The following is a 24,184-nucleotide window of genomic DNA, read 5'->3' as shown; positions in this document are numbered from 1 at the left end:
CTCTCTGGCTCTATAAAGCCAGAGATGACAAGCAAATAATGGGGGAAGTGGAGATAAATGAACAACTAGCAAGTGGGAAGGTGTATTTAAATGACTGGTCCATATGAATTACATCCTAGGATGCTATGCAAATTGCCTCTTCTGAGAAAAAGAGGACTTAAACTCTATAGCGTCACCTGTTGGAAGTAGCAACCGTACAAGTCACAATCAACCCTTTAACGAGTCTTTCAATATGACTTAGGATTAAAGCCAAATCAATATCTCAATTCGCAGACACGGTGTTTCGGGCTGTTCGCCCTCGTCAGTGTGATGCATGAGAACTGATTTGGCTAGGTGAGAGGCTCTGGACTGGGGTCTAAGTGGAAACGTTTCTCCTTATGGAGAGTGACATACCAGATGGCTTGTCAAGGTAATGCTCCTCTGGGAAATTAAATATGCAAATTGCCTCTTCTGAGAAAAATAGGACTTAAACTCTATAGCGCCACCTGTTGGAAGTAGCGATCCTACAAGTCACAGTAAACCCCTTAATGAGTCGTGCAATATGACTTAGGATTAAAGCCAAATCAGTATCTCAATTCGCAGACACGGTGTTTCGGCCTGTTGGCCCTCGTCAGTGCGAAGCATGAGAACTGATTTGGCTAGGTGAGAGGCTCTGGACTGGTGTCTAAGGGTAACGTTTCTCCTTCTGGAGAGTGACATACCAGCTGGCTTGTCAAGGTCAGGAGGCTTATTCGCCGTGCAATGCTCCTCTGGGAAATTAAATATGCAAATTGCCTCTTCTGAGAAAAAGAGGACTAAAACTCTATAGCGCCACCTGTTGGAAGTAGCAATCCTGCAAGTCACAATCAACCCTTTAACGAGTCATGCAATATGACTTAGGATTAAAGCCAAATCAGTATCTCAATTCGCAGACACGGTGTTTCGGGATGTTGGCCCTCGGCAGTGCGAAGCATGAGAATTGATTTTGCTAGGTGAAAGGCTCATCCTAGGATACTGAAAGAGTTAGCAGAGGAAATTGCAGAACCACTAGCCAGAATCTTTGAAAAATCCTGGAGAACAGTCCTAGAAGATTGGAGAAGGGCAATTGTCCGCATCTTCAAAATAGGAAAGAAGATGGTGCTAGGAAATTATGTGCAAGTGAGCCTTAGTTCTATGCCAAGAAAGATCTTAGAAAAAATTATTAAACAGCATGTATGTAAGTACTTGGATAAGAATACAGTAATTTACTAGAGCCAGCATGGGTTTGTAGCAAACAAGGCATGCCAGACTAATCTAATTTCCTTCTATGTTGGAATCACTGACTGAGTGGATAAGGGAAATGCAGTGGATATAGTATATTTCAACTTTAGCAAAGAATTTGAAAAAGTATCTCATGCTATGTTTATTGAAAAAATCAACAAGCATGGGATTGTGTTATGATAAGGTAATTCAGTACCACAATGGACATAGAGGTCAGAGCACATACAGTGACCTGACAATAACCCAAAAACATTGAACGAGCTCTGAGACGTGGGAACTCTGCTGACCGCAATCCCTAATCCTCTCCAACCACACTAGAGGCAGCCGTGGATTGCGCCTAACGCTCCCTATGCAACTCGGCACAGCCTGAGAAACTAGCTAGCCTGAAGATAGAACATAAGCCTACCTTGCCTCAGAGAAATACCCCAAAGGAAAAGGCAGCCCCCACATATAATGACTGTGAGTTAAGATGAAGAGACAAACGTAGAGATGAAATAGATTTAGCAAAGTGAGGCCCGACTTTCTGAACAGAGCGAGGATAGGAAAGGTAACTTTGCGGTCAGCACAAAACCCTACAAAAACCACGCAAAGGGGGCAAAAAGACCCTCCGTACCGAACTAACGGCATGGAGGTACACCCTCTGCGTCCCAGAGCTTCCAGCAAGCAGGAAAAAACAAATAGACAAGCTGGACAGAAAAAACAGCAAACAAAATAGCAAAGCGGAACTTAGCTATGCAGAGCAGCAGGCCACAGGAACGATCCAGGAGGAAACAGGTCCAATACTAGAACATTGACTGGAGGCCAGGATCAAAGCACTAGGTGGAGTTAAATAGAGCAGCACCTAACGACTTCACCACATCACCTGAGGAAGGAAACTCAGAAGCCGCAGTACCACTTTCCTCCACCAACGGAAGCTCACAGAGAGAATCAGCCGAAGTACCACTTGTGACCACAGGAGGGAGCTCTGCCACAGAATTCACAACAGGATTGATAAGGCTACGGTTGGGTGGATTCATTACTGGCGCAGAGATTGTATTCAAAGAGTGGTAATAAATAAAGATGAGTGAACCTTTTAAGGTTCTGTTTGTTTCGATTTGCTGAACAATTAGATGTCCGCAGAACATGCTTGATCAACAGTTCGATGAATGTACTCGAATGTCATTAGATTGAATGGGAGGCCAAACCAAATGTATACATAACACCTTAAGGGCTGACGAAAAACTTCCCAAACAGCTAAAATTAGGGGTACATAGCAGGCATCAATTCACCCACAGTAGAAATTTACAAATGGCACAGCAGCAGTGAGCCATGGGTCATGCATGAGGTATCAGGGTCTGGCCCAGCATTTTTCAGCTTGGAATTGAAGTTTCAATGAGGACCTGTTGATTAAATGTGCGGTGTAAGCCTTCTTAGCTGGAAGCCCTGATACCTCATGCAATACCTCCATTTTTTTTTATTCCCGCCACACTCGAATGGCACAAACATCAGTTTCATACAGTACTATTGGTAGAAAAATGTAAGTAACGTAACACTGGTATTTGACTAAAAGTAAGTGCAGGCCTGTAGGTCTGGGAACCATACTGCAACAGGCCCCACACATGAAAGAAACCGAACTTAGAGTATTAATATTTTCCTAAATTAGACAGAGAACAGAAAACATAGCATCAATTTACCTACAGTAGGAATTTGATGATCCCACAGCAGAAGTCAGCCATGCAACATGAATGGGGTATTAGGGTCTGGACCAGCATTTAGAGCTTTGAATTTAAGTTTCAATTAAGATGTGGTGGCTAAAAGAGCAGTGTGAGTCTTCTTATCCGGGAGCCCTGATACCTCATGCAACACCTTTTTTTTTCCAGCCATACTCAGATGGCACAAACATGGGTTTTGTACATTACTATTGGTAAAAAAAAATGTAAAGAAAGTAACACAAGTAGTTAAGTGAAAGTGAGTGCAGGCCTCGTGGCTGTACCACAATATAAAGGCCTGCCCATTTGTAAGTGGAAATCTGGCCTTCAGATTTGCCACTGAAACTCAGTTTTAGTGCAAATGATTTGGAGTAGGAAATTTGGCCTCATGGCTGCATCACTTTATTAGGCTGCACCACCATATTAGGCCTAACGGTTTTTACGTGGAAATCTGACCTTCAGTTTTAGCACAAACGATTTGGATTGGCTAATTGAGCCTTCTCGCTACACCACTATATTAAGCCTCACGATTTTTACATGTAAATCTGGTCTTCTGATTTGACACTGAAACACAGTTTTAGCACAAATGATTTGGAGTAGGTAATTGGGCCTCATGGCTGCACCACTTTATTAGGCATAATGATTTTTAAGTGTAAATCTAGCCTTATGATTTGCCACTGAAGCACAGTTTCAGCACAAACAATTTGGAGTAGCAAATGGGACTTTCAGAGACTGCAGCACAGTTTTTGCACAATTTACTTCGATGCTGAAGATTAATTTCACACAGGACAGGATCCTATCTATTTAACTGCCAAGTTCACTTTCAGCACCAGAACTAGTGCAGGAGTGACCTCTCTGCACTGTGACACTGAGCAAATGGCGCCAGAAAAACAAGATGTCTGCTTCTTATATGGCCAGGGACTTGTGACTTTGGCAGCAAATCACAGAAGACCTTGTGACATGACATTGTGGACAGTTTCTGCACCCTGATTGGTTGCCAGAATCAACACAAATAAAGATAAGTGAAAAAAAAGCGTGCATCGCTCCTGTAATCTCTCCACATGCTCCTCTAACTTCTACACACCCCTTCCCGCCATTAAATACGTCACCCCCCCCCCGCCTGCGCATCATGCAGCACCACTATCCTATCCAAAATAATAACAACAGCATTAGTGAAAATGTGATGATTTAACGTCTGTGACTGAATCTAGCCAACTTTGAGTAAAAATGCTTGTTAACGTTAACATGAATCTGAATGTGCTACATTCGATTATTATAAATAAAAAGGGATAGTCAATTAAAGTCATCAGCCAGTATCTGTATAGTCTAGAACACAACATTATTTTTGATGGTAATATATCAAGTCTATTTACTCCTAAATGTTTTTTAAGAAGGTATGTCATGTGGAAATATTTTGGTAATACATATAATCAAATATGCGTAGACAAATACCACATAAAAGTTGATGTACAGTTTTGTTCACTGTGAATACAGAGGCATAATAAATCCCGAGTTATGACTTTCTATAGTACAATAAAGAGTATAATGGTTTGAAATGTGCTTAAATGAGAAATCATTACCATTTTTACACTGAGATTTTGCTCATTGGTATGCTACATCTACAGAAAAGTTTACAGATGATTATAGAGCTCTAATTAGTCCCGGGAGGGTGCTGGAAAGGCCGAGCTTCTGCTCATTAGTCTGACTGCATGGTTGGAAGCCGATTTTAGGTACATTTAATGTGCATAATTTACAGTGAATGACACACACCTATGTTTCTTTTCTCATTTCCAGATATTGCAACAGCTCATCCCGACAAGAAGTCCATTTTAATGTATGTAACATCACTCTTCCAAGGTTTACCACAAAAAGTATCCATTGAATCTCTTCAAGAATTGGAAAATTTGCCACGCCAAATAATCTCTCCGGAAGAGCAAACCAGACATTTTGATCAACAGCATTTCTCTCAGCAAGTATGGAGGGTTTTTTTTCTTTTAGAAAAATGACTTATATTCATATCTGTGTCATAAATGCAAAAATATACATAATTGACTCATTTGTAGGAATTTATCTGCTGCATGACAGCTTTGGTGTCTCTACTTTCCATTAAATTGCCAGTTACTTTTTAACAGTATTCAATAGATATTTTTGACGAGTGTCAATTATGTTTTCAGAAACTTTTCCGCATACTGTATAAATTGTTCCTGTTATATTTAAAAGCAAATCTGTCATGATTTAGCACCTTTATGGATGTTGTATAGTATTTTTACTGAACCATAACTCTTCTGACCTCCCTCTTTTTACGGTGATGCTCCAGATGAAGGTTGCACCAGAGTGGATTGCACAATCTCGATGTCCAGTTTGTTTCTCTTGCTTTGGCCAATAGGCCATGGTAAGAGACAAATATTGCTGGTCTCTGATCATTGTACATGTTGGATGATATGGTCAGCAATTGCAGCATCCAAGGGATTTGACTTAGGAGTCCATTAGCCAGGACCTTTTCTGCTTCAAGCATCTAACTTTTTGGCCTTGAAAAATATTATGTACATTGGCATTTCATAATCAAGTAAACTAGAAAAATTAATACATTATGCCAGCCTCAAAATATTACCAGTACAAAAAGACCATTGATAAAATGTTATTCTTTAAATAGTTGTCAAAAATAGATAGCGCTTCTTTACCTTTTTTGGAGGTTTAGCATCAGTTTGAGGGTATTTTTTGTTCAGTTTGCAGCAATTTTTTAACAAGAAAAGTAACAGTCAATGCTTGACGTAAGCCTAACTTAGAAACCCGAGTTTCACTTGTGTGTTCTCTCTGTGCTCTTCATTAGTAGAACATGTAAAGATCATAGTCTATGGGGCTGTTCATGTGTTCTTGTGATATGTCTGATTTTGATCCAAGTCATGGATCCTACTTGCATAATGAAATTGCTGGATCTGTGAAAAAAACTCAGCACACTGATGGCATGTTAGTTAAAAAAAACCAGCAAGTTCTACTTACTATCTTCTAGGAGAAGATGGAGAAACCCCTTTCAGTATTTTTTTTACATACAATGCAAATTGATGGTAAAAATTGACACACTGACCAAAAACTGGGGAAAAAAATAATCCAAAACACTGATGACACTTGTTTTGTTTTTTCATGTATGAGAGAAAAATTAACAACTCAATGGGGTCTAGCACCATTAGGCTCCCTTCACACATTCATATTTCAGGTACATGTAGTGTCCATTTTCATATGTGCCGGAGATACACATGCACACCCATTATAATCTCTGGAACTGCACACATGTCCCTGTTTTCAAACAGACCATGTGTCCAGGTGACCCACACATAGACATGTCCATTTTCTTTCCAGCTGCAAGGATGACAATACATACCGCACATGTGCACATGGATGACATCCATATGCTGTTTGCGTGACCCGTACCGGAATAGAATGCAGAATAGAAATGAAATATTTTTATGTGTTAAAGATGTGCAAAGGGAGAGATACATTGCTAGATATTAGGTAAATAGTTGCTAGATATATATATATATATATATATATATATATATAGGATAGATAGATAGATAGAATCAAAAAAGTTGAAACAGCACTCCATATAGCAATTGTAAGGTGCTCTTTATTGGCCAATGTGGTGACGTTTTGGTCCTGGATGCAGACCTTTCTCAACCTTCCAGGACCGAAACGTTGCCACATGGGCCAATAAAGAGCACCTTACAATTTCCTCATGGAGTGCTGTTTCAACTTTTTTTTTATTCTATTTACAAGGTTTGGTATATGCCTATGAGACTTTGCATCCAAATTTTGCTGTGCTGTGCTTAAATTCTTTTTTCCAGATAGATAGAATAAGATAGATAGATAGATAGATAGATAGATAGATAGATAGAAAGAAAGAAAGAAAGAAAGAAAGATATAATTGAGATATTTAATTGAGCTGATATTATCAGGCTGGTAAGCCCCATGGTTATTGTGCCCTTCCAAGCCTAAAAACACTAGCTCACAGCCACCCCAGAATTGTCGCATCACATTAAATGTGCCAATTCTGGTCCTTTGCCTCAGCTCTTCCCGATTGCTCTAGTGCATTGGCAATAGGGGTAATAGTAGTTGGGGATAATGACACTAGTAAATTGTCCAAAAACACAGCTGGCATCAATCTCTGGTCTATCAAACACCCACTTTGCTAACCAAGTAATCCAAGAAACGAAGACAAACAAAAATAATAAATTATTTAAATATTCTCTCCCTGACACATTCCCTGGTTCACCAATTTATTAAAAAAAATCCCATGCAGGTCTGACTTAGTCCAGGGAATCCGACATAGTCCACAATGGGCAGCCTGAAATATATGAAAGAGAAAAATAAAAACAAGACTGTTCCTCGTTCACCAATTTATTATAAAAATAGTTCATATGCAGGTCCAATATAGTCCAGGGTTTCCACAACATTCCCTGAATCCGGCTCATGCTGCGCTTAATAAGATCCGGCGACTATGAAGAGCAGTAACATTACTGACATCACCACTTTTCACAGTCATCAGGTCTCGATGAATTTTTGTGAAGTTTTCTTCAAGTGAAGTGTTTCTTCAATTGTCTTTTAGCCTGTTTTGGGAAAGTAACTGTTAGGACTGGCGGAACGCACCAAGACAGGTGACAAAGATGCGTTCGCAGTCCGGGGTCCACCGTGCAGGTGAGAACCTGCTGCTAGCAATTTGCAGACTATATAGCGGTACACTAAAGTAAGCACGCGTGGGTTAAACCTCACCCAGCGTGAGGAAAGCGATCCTGTTAATTCACAGGACCGCAATACCGCACTAGAGTGCGAGCAAGTGGCCAGCGGACTTAACCCCAGAAGGGATTGAAGCCCGATTAGGCCCTTGCTGGCACAACACCGCAACTGGGTGTGTAGAGAACCTTCAGAAATATAAGCGCACAAGTGCGCGAGCGATGCCGCACTAACGGACGCCACTAACCACCCAGACTTGGGTATGGAAAGCGCAAGGCAGGCGCACGGCGCCGTACTGGCAGGCACAGCTACAGGACGCTGTGATGTGTGTTTAGTGTAGTAAGCTAAGTCGGGCGCTAGATAGCAGCCGTACACCTTCCGCGAACAGACATTCAATAGGGAAGGGGTAACCAAGAACGACTTGCACTCACACATACACACATATCAATTGTAAGACAATACTAGCGCATGGCCGTGCGGTCATGCGCAGTTTATATAGCTGCAGCACAGGAAATGGCTATAGAACTTTTGCCCTTCTAGGACCTGCCAAGAGGACCAATGGAATGTGCCGCAGAGCCTGAGCACATGACCCTCGATCTCCAACGGGAGATCTTGCCCTGGGCATGCTCAGTGTGTGCAGATAAGGACTTAGTCCCAGAGAAGTCCGCTCGCTGCTGACCAGAATAGGCTTCAAAGGCAGAAGCTGGAGAAGCAGCAATAACTCTTCTCACAGAGTCAGACTGAGCGAGACGCTGGGATCGACGTCCCTGCTGAGCAGACTCCACTGCGGCTGGAGGGGAATGGGAGACCGCAGCGGAGACGGATCGAGATTCCCCCTGTGCAGCAGAGGAAACTCGACTCCTAACATTACCCCCCCTCCTAGGGCCCCCCCCTCCTTGGGCCTCGCTACGCTCGAAGGCAGCAATGAGCTGTGGGGCCCGAATGTTTTCAGCAGGCTCCCAAGACCTGTCCTCTGGACCATAACCCTTCCAATCCACCAAATAAAACTTTTTGCCGCGTACCACCTTGCACCCCAAAATAGCGTTCACCTCGTAATCGTCCGTAGACGAACCCGATGTCCCGGCAGATGACTCGGAAAACCGGGACATGTATACGGGTTTCAAGAGGGACACATGAAAGGTGTCGGTGATACCCAAGCGTGGAGGAAGAGCCAGGCGGTAGACCACGGGATTAACCTGCTCGAGGACCTTGAATGGGCCCAAGTAGCGAGGAGCAAACTTAGTGGACTCAACTCGCAGCCTGATGTTACGGGCGGAGAGCCACACCAAGTCGCCAGGAGCAAAGGCCGGGGCAGGGCGCCGATGTGCATCGGCGGAGGACCTCATTCTCTCCTTCGAGGCCCGAATGGCATCCTGAGTGCGGTCCCAAATGTCCCGTGCCTCCACTGCCCAGTCTGCCACCCTGGAGTCAGCAGAGGACACGGGCATAGGCACAGGAACCCGCGGATGCTGGCCGTAATTAAGGAGGAAAGGAGTCTGACCGGTGGAATCGGCAACAGCGTTATTAAGGGCGAACTCTGCCCATGGTAATAAAGATGCCCAGTCATCCTGCCTGGCAGAAACAAAATGTCGCAGATATGTGACCAGAGTCTGATTGGCCCTCTCTACCAACCCATTCGTCTCGGGATGATATGCGGAAGAGAGATTTAACTTAATGCTGAGAAGACGACAAAGCTCTCTCCAGAACCGAGACGCAAACTGGGGACCCCGGTCACTGACAATTTTGTCTGGCATGCCGTGTAGGCGGAAGATGTGTCTTATGAACAACGCTGCCAAGGCCCGTGCAGAAGGTAACCGTGGGAGCGGCACCAAGTGCACCATTTTCGAGAAATGATCGGTAATTACCCAAATGACGGTACAGCCGCGAGACTTGGGCAAACCCACTACAAAGTCCATCCCGACCATCTCCCAGGGCCTGTCTGCCACCGGCAAGGGATAGAGTAACCCAGACGGCCGTTGTCGAGGAGACTTATTTTTGGCGCATGAGACACACGCCAGAACGTAATCCCTGACATCTCGCAGCATATGCGGCCACCAGTACGTCCTCGCCAGCAGCTCAGATGTCCTTTTAGTCCCAAAGTGTCCACCCACCCTGGAGGCATGAGCCCAAGAGAGAACCTCCGGTCGCAAATTTATGGGCACAAAAGTCTTGCCCGGAGGCACAGACTCAAGCGACACCGGAGCCACGGTTCTCAAGCTCTCAGAAGGAACAATAAGCCGAGGCTCTCCTTCCTCCTCCTCAGATGACACAACAGAGCGAGAAAGAGCATCAGCTCGAATGTTCTTCTCCCCAGCGACATAATGGAGGGTGAAGTGGAATCGGGAGAAGAATAAGGACCATCTGGCCTGGCGAGAATTTAGCCTCTGGGCTGTTTGCAAATATAGCAAATTTTTATGGTCTGTAAATACTTGAAAGGGAAAACGAGCCCCCTCCAAGAGATGTCTCCACTCAGAGAAAGCCAATTTCATCGCTAGCAACTCCCTGTCCCCGATGGAATAATTCCTCTCCGCTGGTGTGAAGGTCTTGGAGAAGAAAAAGCACGGATGCTTCCGACCTTGAGCATCCTTCTGGAAGAGGACTGCTCCAGCACCAACGGAAGAGGCATCCACCTCCATTATAAACGGCTTATCGACATCGGGACGATGTAGGATGGGAGCGCTAGCAAAATGAGACTTAGTAGAAGAAAAGGCCCTGGAGACCTCCTCAGACCACACCTTGGGATCCGCTCCCCTCTTGGTGAGGGCCACCAAGGGAGCCACCAAAGTCGAGAAATGAGGGATGAACTGGCGGTAATAATTAATGAACCCCATAAAGCGCTGCACCGCTTTAAGTGAATGGGGTTCTTGCCAGTCCATCACAGCCTGTAGTTTGGCAGGATCCATAGCCAATCCTTGGGCAGAGATGATATAGCCCAGGAAAGGTAAAGACTCCTGCTCAAACACACACTTCTCCAACTTTGCGTAAAGAGAGTTTGCCCGTAAGAGGTCGAAGACTCTGCCAACATCTCTCCGGTGGGAGTCAATATCTGGAGAGAAGATGAGAATATCATCCAGATAGACTACGACCGAGGTGGAAAGCATATCCCGGAAGATGTCGTTGACAAAGTCTTGGAAAACGGCTGGGGCATTACAGAGCCCGAAGGGCATCACCAGATACTCATAATGCCCATCTCTGGTGTTAAACGCCGTCTTCCATTCGTCCCCCTCACGAATGCGAATCAGGTTATAAGCTCCCCGCAGGTCTAATTTGGTAAATACCTTAGCTCCCCGTAGCCTATCAAAAAGCTCAGAAATCAGGGGCAGCGGGTACTTATTTTTAACGGTGATGGCGTTAAGGCCCCTGTAGTCTATGCAAGGACGCAACTCTCCATTCTTCTTCTGTACGAAGAAGAACCCTGCCCCAGCTGGTGACACTGACTTCCTAATAAATCCTCTTGCCAAATTCTCCTGGATGTATTGGGACATAGCCTCCGTTTCCGGGAGAGAGAGGGGATAGACACGTCCCCGAGGAGGTTCTGCTCCAGGCAAGAGATCTATAGGACAGTCATAGGGACGGTGAGGCGGAAGGATCTCCGCGGCTTTTTTGGAAAAGACGTCTGCATAAGACCAATAGTGTTTGGGGAGAGTAGAGAGATCTGCGGGTATCTCAGTGGTGGAAACCTGAACGCACTCTTTCACACATCTGCCCTTGCAGGATTCACTCCAACCCAATATCCTCCCAGAGGTCCACTCAATATGTGGGGAGTGGAAACGAAGCCAGGGCATTCCCAGCAGAATCTCATCCATTCCCTCGGGAAGGACAAGAAGGGAAATAGTCTCCTGGTGGGATGGGGACATGGCTAACGTGAAAGGGACAGTCTGATGTGTGATCTGTAATGGAAGTGTCGACCCATTCACCACTCTCACGGTTACTGGTTTGGCTAGCATAGCCAGAGGTATTGCGTGGCGCTGAGCAAAAGCAGAAGACATAAAATTTCCCTCTGCTCCTGAATCCACACAAAGCTCTACTGTAAGAGTGGATGTGCCTAACAGGATTGTCCCTTTAAAGGACAATTTTGAGGAAAATGCCGCGGTGTCCAGTGAACCTCCTCCAATGGACACTAGACGCGATCGTTTTCCCGACCGCCGTGGACATTTATTAGCGAAATGTCCCGGTTGCTGGCAATTTTTACATAGCACAGGTACTCGAGCGGTCTGAGACCTAGATCCCGCTCGAGAAACCTCCATGGCCTCATGGGAGTCGGACGCCATAACAGGAGATTCTAGAGGTTTGGCAAAGATGGGAGCCAGCCGAAACCTCTGCCTACACTGGGTCCGCTCCAACCTCCGCTCGTTAAAACGGAGATCGATGCGGGTAGCTATAGTAATAAGCTCCTCCAGTGTGGCGGGAATCTCCCTGGTGGCCAAGGCGTCCTTCACATGATCTGCCAGTCCTTTCCAGAACACCGGAATAAGGACTTTATCCGGCCATTCCAGCTCAGAAGCTAGAGTCCGGAATAGGATGGCAAACTGGCTGACCATGGACGAAGCCTGAGTAATTGCCAACAATTGGAGCGCGGTATCGTGGGTGACACGAGGTCCCAGAAAGACCTGCCTCAGAGCGTCCAGGAAGATAGGAGCACTCTGCACCACACGATCACCACGTTCCCAAAGCGGCGTTGCCCACTCCAACGCCCTGCCCGACAAGAGAGATATAATGAATCCCACTTTCGCCCGTTCCGTAGGAAAACGTGCAGCCAGCAGCTCGAGATGTATGGAGCACTGGCTCACGAATCCCCGACATGGCTTACTGTCACCAGCAAACTTGTCTGGAAGCGGGAGACGGGATAAGGTCGGAGCAGGGGTAGCAGCGGACAAACTGGCTGCAGCTGCACTTGCAGCCTGAACAGCGACAGCAGTAACGTCCACAGCTGAGGTTGTGCGCTCGAGAGCCGCCAACCTACCCTCCAGCTGCTGGATGTACTGCTGTAGACGCTGACCGTCTGCCATTTACTAGCCAGACCCTGGCGCTAGTATTATGTTAGGACTGGCGGAACGCACCAAGACAGGTGACAAAGATGCGTTCGCAGTCCGGGGTCCACCGTGCAGGTGAGAACCTGCTGCTAGCAATTTGCAGACTATATAGCGGTACACTAAAGTAAGCACGCGTGGGTTAAACCTCACCCAGCGTGAGGAAAGCGATCCTGTTAATTCACAGGACCGCAATACCGCACTAGAGTGCGAGCAAGTGGCCAGCGGACTTAACCCCAGAAGGGATTGAAGCCCGATTAGGCCCTTGCTGGCACAACACCGCAACTGGGTGTGTAGAGAACCTTCAGAAATATAAGCGCACAAGTGCGCGAGCGATGCCGCACTAACGGACGCCACTAACCACCCAGACTTGGGTATGGAAAGCGCAAGGCAGGCGCACGGCGCCGTACTGGCAGGCACAGCTACAGGACGCTGTGATGTGTGTTTAGTGTAGTAAGCTAAGTCGGGCGCTAGATAGCAGCCGTACACCTTCCGCGAACAGACATTCAATAGGGAAGGGGTAACCAAGAACGACTTGCACTCACACATACACACATATCAATTGTAAGACAATACTAGCGCATGGCCGTGCGGTCATGCGCAGTTTATATAGCTGCAGCACAGGAAATGGCTATAGAACTTTTGCCCTTCTAGGACCTGCCAAGAGGACCAATGGAATGTGCCGCAGAGCCTGAGCACATGACCCTCGATCTCCAACGGGAGATCTTGCCCTGGGCATGCTCAGTGTGTGCAGATAAGGACTTAGTCCCAGAGAAGTCCGCTCGCTGCTGACCAGAATAGGCTTCAAAGGCAGAAGCTGGAGAAGCAGCAATAACTCTTCTCACAGAGTCAGACTGAGCGAGACGCTGGGATCGATGTCCCTGCTGAGCAGACTCCACTGCGGCTGGAGGGGAATGGGAGACCGCAGCGGAGACGGATCGAGATTCCCCCTGTGCAGCAGAGGAAACTCGACTCCTAACAGTAACTTTATTAATTTTTTTGTTAATTTTTTTTTTCATAGACTTCAAATGTTTTTTTTTGCATGAGTAAAAAAAAATGCTAATTTGTATAATGCTTTAGGCAACATTTTGTAATGTATTTACATTTTAAGATTTATAAATCACATGATTAATAATGTCTAAAGTTTGGTAACAATAAAGGGGGTGTGTCTTATAATGCGGATATACCTTACCGATACCATTGCTGCAGGTCACAGGCTGGTATGAGGGGGTGTCCGGCGCTGCTGTGGAGGTGTCCGATGCTTCTGCGGGTGTCTCCGATGCTGCGGTTGGCTCTGCTGACATTTTGTGAAAGGCCCCTGCAGTTCCATGTTTTCCTGTGCGGTAGACTCCGGGAAAATGGCCACTGTTTTGTCATATCCTAGACATACCAGCTGACTTGATAGGACCAATTCTTGGGGAAACTCAAAGCACAAATGAGGTGTTATAAAATCAAGATGACATGTTGAAAGATAAAGAATTAGCAACAGAGGATAAACAATCTGAAAATAATCAAGTGACATTCATATTAACATATAGCCCCTAGTTTGGTGCAATTAACTCACTTTTTAGAGAACTCATCCTTTTTTTAGATAAAAAACTCAAGTAAATTTTATCCAAACCAGTGCAGTTTGTAGCCTGAAAAGCTCCCACAATTGGAAATATGCTCTCACCAAGTCAATAGCTAAATTAATCTATAAAATCTAACAGCAAAAGGGTCATATATTTGTGTATACACCGTCTGCACATGCTGAAACTATATGCAGAATACTAAAAGTGTTTCTTCCTCGGTGACAAATAAAAAATATGACATATATACTACATTAACACAGAATCATGGTGCATTCTTAAAACACTATCACCACTAGGTATTAACATCAGGAAAGACATGATCTATCATATTTACACCTTACCTGGTCCCGTTAAGTCAGCTGGTATGTCTAGGATAGGACAAAACACGCCGTTGTTTTAGTTTGTCTAGTGCAATGATTAAGGGCATGTATCCAAAACGCATCTGCCAGACCTTTTAACCTCACAAGTGGTCGTGTGTGAATTATGTTTGTGGATTTTAATGACTATGTGAGTAAATGCTTGGAATTTTTTTCTCGGATCTACCTGCCACTGGAATCCCTCTCATCTTTATTTTATTATATTTTATGTCAATTATTTACTTTTTCATATAAGTTAGGAATCAGAAAATGAGATACATAATCATTAATCACAGATGCTTTATGCATTGATATATAACTGATTCCAATTGTTCTTTGAGAAAACAGCTAGCACCATGTTCCTTAACTGACTTTTTAGTTCTTTAGATGTAGACATTGAAGGTGCCTGATGGAATGATCAGGGGATGTAGCTGTGTAGGTTGCACTCCCAATAGAAATCACAGTGATATCTTTACTGTTCAGCTCTAATGATAATTAACATGCCTATTTTAATATCGGTTGATTACAAACTGAGTTGCGTGAATCTCCCAAAAATTAGATTCCGGCTGATTCGCTCAAGCCAAAGAGGAAGAATTGATTTTCATCCAATAAATTCAGTGTAAATCAAATCTGTGAAAATGTGTTAAGAAATAATAAACTTTTATACTCACCTCTCTTTAACCCTCTCCACTCCTGTCCCACCTCTGCTGGTACCAGCCAAGTTCATAGATTAACTCCTTTTAGGTCTTCTTGTTCCTCAGGGCTTTCCATCAGTTGACACCAGTAGCTAGGCCTCACTTAGTGACTAAAATCCTAATTAATTTCATTGCCAATGAATGTTGATAATGATATGTGTTGTTGCCTACATTGTTACATGAGATGTAAAGCATATCATTTACATGTGTTACAACCCTTGTGACAGAAAGGAACCTAGCTAGTATTGGTGCCCACTGCTAGGCCCATAGGTATAAGAAGAAGGAAAAGGTGACAATTGGCTAAAAGTAGAGGAATGGCAGCAGCGAGACAGACATGAGAAGGACAGAGGAGATGTGAGTAAAAGAATGGTTTTCTTTCACTCAGAATGCAGCAATATGATGGACGACTGGTCCCCATTTTGCTATGCTGGATGAATAAAATTTTTTAAATTTTGATTAGTTTTAAACCAGCTTTTGGGGGAAATCCATAGCTATTCTGATTTGTTTAGAGTCAATGTGCCCACCAATCGGAAAAAGCTGATTTAGCCTACCTATACGTCAACATCAACAGTATTAAAATCCCAGAAAAACATCTCAAAGGTCTGAGAGGCAGAGTAGCAGACTCTGGATTGCTCTTCTTCTGCCTTGTGAAAAAAAAAAAAAAGTAATAAAACGATTACAAATGAACATGATGTAGAAAAAGTAGTCCATCATATCAATCTTAAAACCTGTAAAAGTCATTTGTAATTTATGATCCTAGTAGAATTACCTAATGAAGTGAAAGTGTATTTTACATTCTATTTTGCTGAACAGACCATTGCTGCTAATAATGTGTAAACTGAATGGCATTTAACATGTAAGTATCTGTCACCCCAAAAACTGTAATTTAACTATTCAGACCTCATATAGAGGACTTAACCATTAAAAAAATAATACATGCACTGTAGGTTTTAATATATTTGTTGTATAGAAAATCATTTTTATTAAATGTTAATGATGGGGCTTAGGTGCACCCCTGACATAGACAAACGCTTAGTGCACCATTCTGCCCCAGGGTATCTTCAATTTTCAGTTATCTTTGCGCTAATGAGCAGACACTAGCTTATATGATATCTCTCATACACAGTAATAGATAGAGGGATTTCTGCTTTTCTTTCAGTATGGAGGATGATATACAGTAGCAGTAATGTGGATGATATACAGTAGGAGCATGGAGGATATTATGTAACAGCACTGAGCAGTGTAGCTTTGAATCCAGCACTGTAGTCAGAGGCTGCAGCAGAACATCTACCTGTCTCTCCACTTCTGCATGTTCTTCCACTTTTCACCCTTCTCTTCCTCTACATAGACTCTAATAGGCAACTGCAATCTTATACTTGATAGAACTGTTAGTCTGTCATGTTTTGACAAAGACAGTTTTTAACCATTTTTGAGAGTGAACCATGAGTTCAGGTCTAAGAGAGTAGGTGAAAAAAGGCACATTTCTCTCATAAGATATATATCAATATTATATGTGCTTTGCACTGTGCTATGCTGCTCTTCTTTTGCGTTCTGATGCTCCAGTTCTGCACAAGTGACAAAATAGAAAGAAGATATGCAGGGACAGTAAAGAAAGCACATGCTAAACTTTAAACTTCAGTTGGATGAAAAGATACTTTGCATATTGGGCTATCTTTTACCACAGAGGCATAACTTTGGAGAAGCATAGCCAAAAAATAAAAAATGTTTGAGCTTCAATAGATCAGTAGTGTAGTTTCAGATGGAGGAGATATTCAGTGTAAATTAAAAATCCAGTAAAGCAAAACCTATTTAAAGAACTTTTACACCATCATAATTATTAAGATTAACCTCTTAGCTGCTGAGAAAACTTAAATGATGGAGTTACTGATGTTACTCTAGCGGCAAAATATAGCTTTTGCTTTGTTAGCCAGTAGATAGAAAAATATAAAAATTTGAAAGCCCTCAGTAGTTTATACGGTCCTCAGTGGTTAGCCATTAAAAGGCATTAACCACTGAGGACTCGCTAGAGCAGGAATGCCAAAGTCAAATACACAGTGTTAGGGCTGGCGGAACGCACCAAGTATATTTAGATATAATTATTGGTGCGTTCGCAGCCTGGGGTCCACCGTGTAGGAGACGAACCTGCTGCTAGCAAATGGCGGCACAATATGGCGGTATAAGTGAACTCTTACTTCGCAGAGTTACACAGAAGGGAAACTGCTGTGCCCTGTTAGCGTCACAGGGGAACACAGATGCCTAACAGAGAAAAAGCAATCAGTCGTCAGGGAGTAGCAAGCACACAAACACCTCCTCTCCGGTGGTGCAGGAATTCTAATGGCTTTACCCCAGCCCTGAATTTACCATACAAAACTCCTCACCGGAGGTGCCGGTATTCTAGTGGCTTATTTCAGCCGGACCCTGACCACAAGCAGACAAGACCACTGAATAGCAAAAGCTCATGACATAAGCTGATCCTAGTGCATTGCCATGCGGCCATGCAAACCTTTTATAGCTGCAGCAACTTCAGGACCTTCCTAGAGAACCAATGGGAGCTGCCACAGTACCTGAGCAACTTCAGGACCTCCCCAGAGGACCAATGGGAGCTGCTGCAGAACCTGAGCATGTGACCCATGACTTCCAATGAGAGGTCTGCTCGCTGCTGACCAGCACTGGCTTTAATGGCAGAAGCTGAAGAAGCAGCAGTAACTCTCTGTACAGAGTGAGACTGAGCAAGACGCTGGGACCGACGTCCCTGCTGAGCAGGCTCCACTGTGGCTGGAGAAGAATGGGAGACCGCAGCGGAGATGGCTCAAGACTCCCCTGTGCAGAGGTGGGAACTCGACCCCTAACACACAGAGGGCTAAAATTAAAAACTTTGACCAAAATTAGCCCTCCATAAAGTATAATGGCCCTACAAAAACCCCCATACTGTTTAATTGGCCCTACCATATAATGGGTCCTGCATTGCCTTCCACACAGCATAATGAGGCCTGCATTGCCTTCTATACAGTATAATGGTTTCACATAGTCCTTCATACAGTATATTGGGTCCCACATGGTCCTCTATGCAGAATAATGAGCTTCACATTGTCCGCCATACAGTATAATGGGCCCCACATTGCTCTCTATACAGTATAATGGTCACATAAAAAATAAACAAATACTCACCTCTCTTTGTACCCCTGCTGCTATGGTCTCGGCAGAAAGCGCTCTGAACCTATGCTCTCTGCACAGTGGATGTGTTGTAGTGATGCCATAGGGACATGTCAGATGCCAAGGGACAATGATGTTGGACGGAACTTCAGCTGACAGCTCCCTCTTTCATCTTTGCTTTCACCTGTATTGGCATCCAGCATGCCAATACAATTGAAGGCACCACGGTCCACATACACTCTGCTGGCCAAATTTGGCCCTTGGGCCAGAGTTTGACATGTGTGCTCTAGAGGTACACATTTGCTTGCTGTTGTCCATCTTTCAGGTGTTTGGTATGGATTTCCTGAAGTTTGCCCCACACAACAAAAATATTCAGATGGCTTTATTGGTTTCCTAAAAAATTGGTCTTAGCGTGCATAAAAAATTAGGATTGTACGACTTTTTGTGACGGAAAGAATAGTGACAGCTTCTGTAAAAGGCTGTCGAGCGTATTATATGCAAGGAGAAGCAAAACATAAGGTCAGTGATTCTTCTAAGATTTCATTTGTACCGCACGTAGTATTGTAATGGCTAAAGTGTAATGTATCCCATGTAAAATTAATTTTAATTAAACCCTGACAAAAATTTAGCAAAAATTAAATTAAAGCTTACTTTTACACTTTGAATTTATTTTGAATTTGAACAATAATTTTTGAACTATATATTTCAGCAATTAAATAGAAAAGTCATTTTCGCCTACGTTTTCCCATTTTGCAATGTTTCCTCAGTATATTTATTTGACATTATGTAACACTCATTTTCTTTAAAGAAAATAAGTCACATCATATTAAGGGATATAATAGATTAAGGGAGATTTGCTGGTGGATTACCGATTTAAAACATATATGAATCTTGGTTTGTATGCATTTACCAATCTGTGTGTGCCTTTTGTCCTCTCATCTCTTCTTCTCAGATCACTGTCAATGTAGCACAGGGACGTGTGCACACCCCTTCACCTCCTCCCAAACCTCGCTTCAAAAGCTATGCCTACACACAAGCTGCTTATGTCATGTACCCTGACCAAAAAGGGAGACAGTTCCCTCCACAGGTCTGTTAAAATGTTTTACTGTGTAAAAAATTTTAACGTGCTTCTGCATGCTGCATGTGATTGTGTAGGTGGTAAACCAGGCTATCTAAATGTGACTGTTAAATGTATGTGTGTTCAGAAGCTTTTGCTAATTCTATCACAATAAAAAGCATTGAGATTGGTAGAAAAATAATAAAACATATTATTATGCTGCTGGTATTATGTATAAATTAAAATATAATAATAATTTTTTACTGCTGTAGCTATAGCACTGCCCTAAAAAGTCTATGTTTCGAAAAGTTTAAACATTGCTAAATAAGTCACACTGAGTTGCAAATCTGATGATCTATCTACATTGCCTGACAAAGTCCAGAGTGATGAAAATGCAACACCCGCTAGGGCTGTGGGGTACTTGGAACTGGATCACATGGCTCTTAAAGGGATGGTCACAGCAGTGGTGACCCGGTCCTTGGCCCTGGGCGCACAATAAAAGGGATGAGGGAATGTTTGTAGGGGATTGTTTGTGATGCCACCTGTGGTATTCGGCTATAGATGGCTGAAGCTGCTTAAAGGGACCACTGGGGCTGATGGTGATGCAGCTGGGATGGTTCTGCTCCACTCAGGTGGAGCGTGGGGCCCCAGGGCTACTGGGACAGTCTATGAGGGGTTGTGGATGTTGGGGTGCAGGAATAATTGGTGGACAGGAGGACACAGGGACTGTAGTGTCTCTACCTTTAATTGTACGTGCAGTCCGGAGCACAGGTACAGGTGGTATTGGAGATCCGGGCAGCCTGGAAGCAGTTCAGAATCCCCATAGCCAGGTGGGGTTGGAAGCATTCCCACTGCGCTGTTCTTTAGGTTCTTGATGCCTTAAGCTCTCTTCAAGTCCCTCTCTCTGTCTGTCTTTTATGTGGAACACTACCCGCATGGCAGGCAGCTCGAGCCTTTTCCTGATGTCACTCCCCTGTGGTGACTCCAGGCTCTCTAGTTTGCTGCTGTGCCTTTGGGCATCATATGTGGCCAGGAGACCTGCAATCTCCTGTTCTCCAGATTCATTTGCTGGGCATGCAGTTCCCACACAACCACAAACTCCGTTGTCAGGTCTGTTGCGCTCAGTCCTGAGGTGAGCTCAGTCGCAGCTCCTATCCCCAGCTTTTCCTCACATGCTTCCTCTTCCTTCACCAGCTCTGACTGACTGACTAACCCTGCCTCCAGACCAAAACTTATCATGGAAGCTCCCTTGAAACTGGGTTTAGAGCTCCCCCTTCTGCTCTGGAGTGGCACAGAGATGTTATAGCATAATTGATAGGCTCTGACCAGGTAAGGACTGGGGCTGAAATTTTGTCCTGGCATTTGAAATCACACAGGTCCATGTTTTCCTCGTCCCCATGTACCAGATGGGGATATATTACTAATATTACCCTGGATGGAGGAAAGGAAGGTTTTCTACAAGACCAATATTTCTAATGATATCCGTAACCTGCTCAGATAAGTGACGGAGTCAGCAACTTTGTGCTCCACCACAATTCTTAACGGTATGGGTATCTTGAGAACACTGATTGTGTTAACAACGTAGCAGACAAGGCAGCCCATGACCAGACAGGCCCTTCTGGCATTTACCAGAATTGCCAGATGGCCAGTCCGGTCCTGGTTCAGACAGAAAAGGGCCCTTGTGTACAATTCATCCAACTTTATTGGTGGTAGGGAGCCCCCTTACCTGTTGGGCCTTTGTGTGGTTGCACAAGTTGAATCAATGGTATGTCCACCCCTGATTACTATAAAAAGGATATAAATATTTGAAGACATCTGCCCTCTTGTTTCGTTAATAAGCGCAATGCCACTTATTAATTATAATGTTGCTCAATTAGCAACACAAGTTATTAGATGAGCTGTCCCAATGAGTGTCACGTACCGCTATAAGCCCGATGTCTTGCAAGATAGAACGCCACCGACTGGCACAGGTGTTTTTTCCATGAATTGTGCATGTTTTGTAAATGCTACTTCCATAGATTACAGAAATATGTACTTTTGAGCAAAAAGAGATAAACCTTCTCAAGTACAGGTATGTTTTAATAAGTGCTGAAACATTATAAAGTAGGTGATGACAAATGTAAAATGATCACATTGGAAAGGTAGCAATAAAATCAAGGTTGCATTTTCTTGAGAGTAACAAAAATTGAAAATAAAAATGTCCACACCAAGTTTATAAAAACAGTTTTATAACAGGGCAAGGATCACATAAACTACGAGTGAATAAAATCAAGCTCCAAATCATCCCATTTCATTGACAGCGTGGAATTAATATAGGTAAATACACACAAATAACGTACATGATAATAATAATAATAATAATATTAGAAATAAGCATCATTATTATATTTTTAAGGGTTTTATATACTTCCACTTTATCTTCTTTTAACACTACTGCTAATTGGCATAATATGAGTCTTGTATAATCAGTCTGTTTTGCTCTATTCCACACATGAATATTTAATTACCCACAGCTTGCAAATCTCCTAAATTGATTATTCACTTTATGTTTGTTTGCAATCCTATGAAAAAGAGTACTATTTTGATAATTTAATCTGCAAAATTGAGGTCACTAAAATGATTCCCTGGATTTGCCATTCAAAGAAAATCACAATATGGATATGCCAATCTCTACTGTCAACTTTTATAAATGCTATAGCTAGCTATCTAGATGTTCCCAGAACAGTCAGCAATTGGAGAAAGGTTAGCTGAGGGGAACCTAATCATAGTCAATATCAGAGACTAGTGTTGTCAGCAGGAGAGTGTTGAGGACATGACAGGCCATGTGACAAGACTGGGATTAGATACGTAACTATAATAGGTGCAGGGGTTGCAATCTCACCTGGATCCTGCCGCCTAGGGGCCCAAAAGACCCCTTTAGCACATATGAATAGACCACTACTGTTAAATACTTGCAATAATTAAAGGGCCCTGCTAGAGATTTTGCATTGGGGCTCACAAGATTCAAGTTACGCCACTAACTAGGATATAGTCTTAATTTGCAAGTTTCAGCACAACACTTCATTTGTATATAAGTAGAGGGATTACTCTCTCTATCTCTTGCACTTCTTTCCTGATTAGGCCTCACTTTACTGTACTCAGATAAACAGTTATCTCTTTTTGTGGGCTTGAGCTTCTGTAGCCCACAATCTCGCAGCAATAACCCCAGAATTTAACAGTCTATCAGCCTGATCACTCAATGGATTATATCCCATTCTAGCATATATGTTCTCCATCCTGGTATGTATGTTGCCCATCCTGGTATGTAAATATACCCTATCCTGGTGTAAATATCCCGAAATCTGGTATATATGTCCCTCATCTTTGGCCCCATCCTGCAAAATATGTTTTTCATCCTGGTATATATGTTGCCCATTCTGGTATATATATCCCATATCCTGGACCCCATTCAGATATACATGTTCCCCATCCTGGTATATTTTTCCCTTGTCCAGGGCCCCATTCTGGTATACATGTTTCCCATACTGGTATATATGTCCCTTATGCTGGGCCAATCCTGGTATATACCGTATATCCCCATCGTGGTATATATGTCCCTTATCCTGGTCCTTATCATGGTATATATATCCCCTATCCTGGAGTATATTTCCCCAATTCTGCTGCTGTTCTTTAATGCATTGAAAAAAAGAAATGATTATACCCACATACAATCTTCTTGCCTGCCAACTGGCATCCTCTTCTGAAGCTGGCAACTGACTTGAGCATGCAAGTGATGGGCACATGACATCACTGTCATGTGCCTCCAGTCACGTGCAAACTGAATGTCAGCTGCTGACCATTAATTAGTTGGCAGCGTGTATCACAGTTAATGGACTTGGCGGATCCCTTGCACCACAATACACTTTACCTGAATGTGCGACCCAGGACACACATCCAGTTGAAGTTTACACTGTCATTGGCTTACCCCCTCCTCTGCGACCATGAGCATTACACCCCAGTTCAGGGGAACAGTGGGAGTAAAAGAAGAGCAAAAACTGTCCACTTTTAACCGGTAACATGTCTTCTTTAAATGTTTTCTACAACAGTTTCATTATGCGCTGTTAACATACTGTTGGAATTATTATTTTTAGTTCAAAAGATGACTAGTAAAACTTGCATTTTAGTCATTTTGTCACAATAATATAATGATTATACCTGTATTATTATAGATTGTTAAATAATTTATTGATACCATTAAATTAATTAAGGTCCTTTTTTGCCTTAGAGTGTACCTAATTTATATAAAAGAAACAGTTGCAGAGCAGTAGTGTGCATAAAATTTGCTTATCTAAATGACTTGCATTGCAAATATCACTTCTAAATAACAGCATGAACAGCTTGTGGTCCAAACTGCACGTTGTGCTGTAGAATGTAATGTGATTCCACATCCCTACACTAATAGATTTTCTAATTAACTGGAAGTATGCTATAGCCGCTTAACGACTTATGCCGTAACCCAGACTCTGATTCAGGCTTGGAAGCCAAGCCCTTGTCTTTGCTGGCTGATTAAATAAGTCATCATATTCCTGTAATAGCCAAGGGTGGAGTGGAGATCCGCCCATGGCTTTTAATCTGTCAAATGCCACTGTCAATGTATGACAGCTGTATGGGCAATGAGCCGGGTAGGG

The 24,184-nt window shown here is 43.4% G+C and overlaps 1 protein-coding gene across 1 annotated transcript in view; it reads left to right on the top strand.

Moving 5' to 3' along the window:
* Positions 1 to 24,184, top strand: part of DMD (dystrophin) — a 4,179,683-nt gene that overhangs the window by 1,119,563 nt on the left and 3,035,936 nt on the right. The window contains exons 8-9 of the mRNA XM_069757653.1: positions 4,722 to 4,900; positions 19,413 to 19,547. Of these exons, the coding sequence (XP_069613754.1) occupies positions 4,722 to 4,900; positions 19,413 to 19,547 (314 nt within the window). The remainder of the gene's footprint in view (positions 1 to 4,721; positions 4,901 to 19,412; positions 19,548 to 24,184) is intronic.

Source organism: Ranitomeya imitator, chromosome 3 (assembly GCF_032444005.1).
Source record: "Ranitomeya imitator isolate aRanImi1 chromosome 3, aRanImi1.pri, whole genome shotgun sequence".
NCBI lineage: Eukaryota > Metazoa > Chordata > Amphibia > Anura > Dendrobatidae > Ranitomeya > Ranitomeya imitator.
The sequence above is the reverse complement of the archived record's forward strand: the minus strand, read 5'-3'. Positions and strand labels throughout refer to the sequence as shown.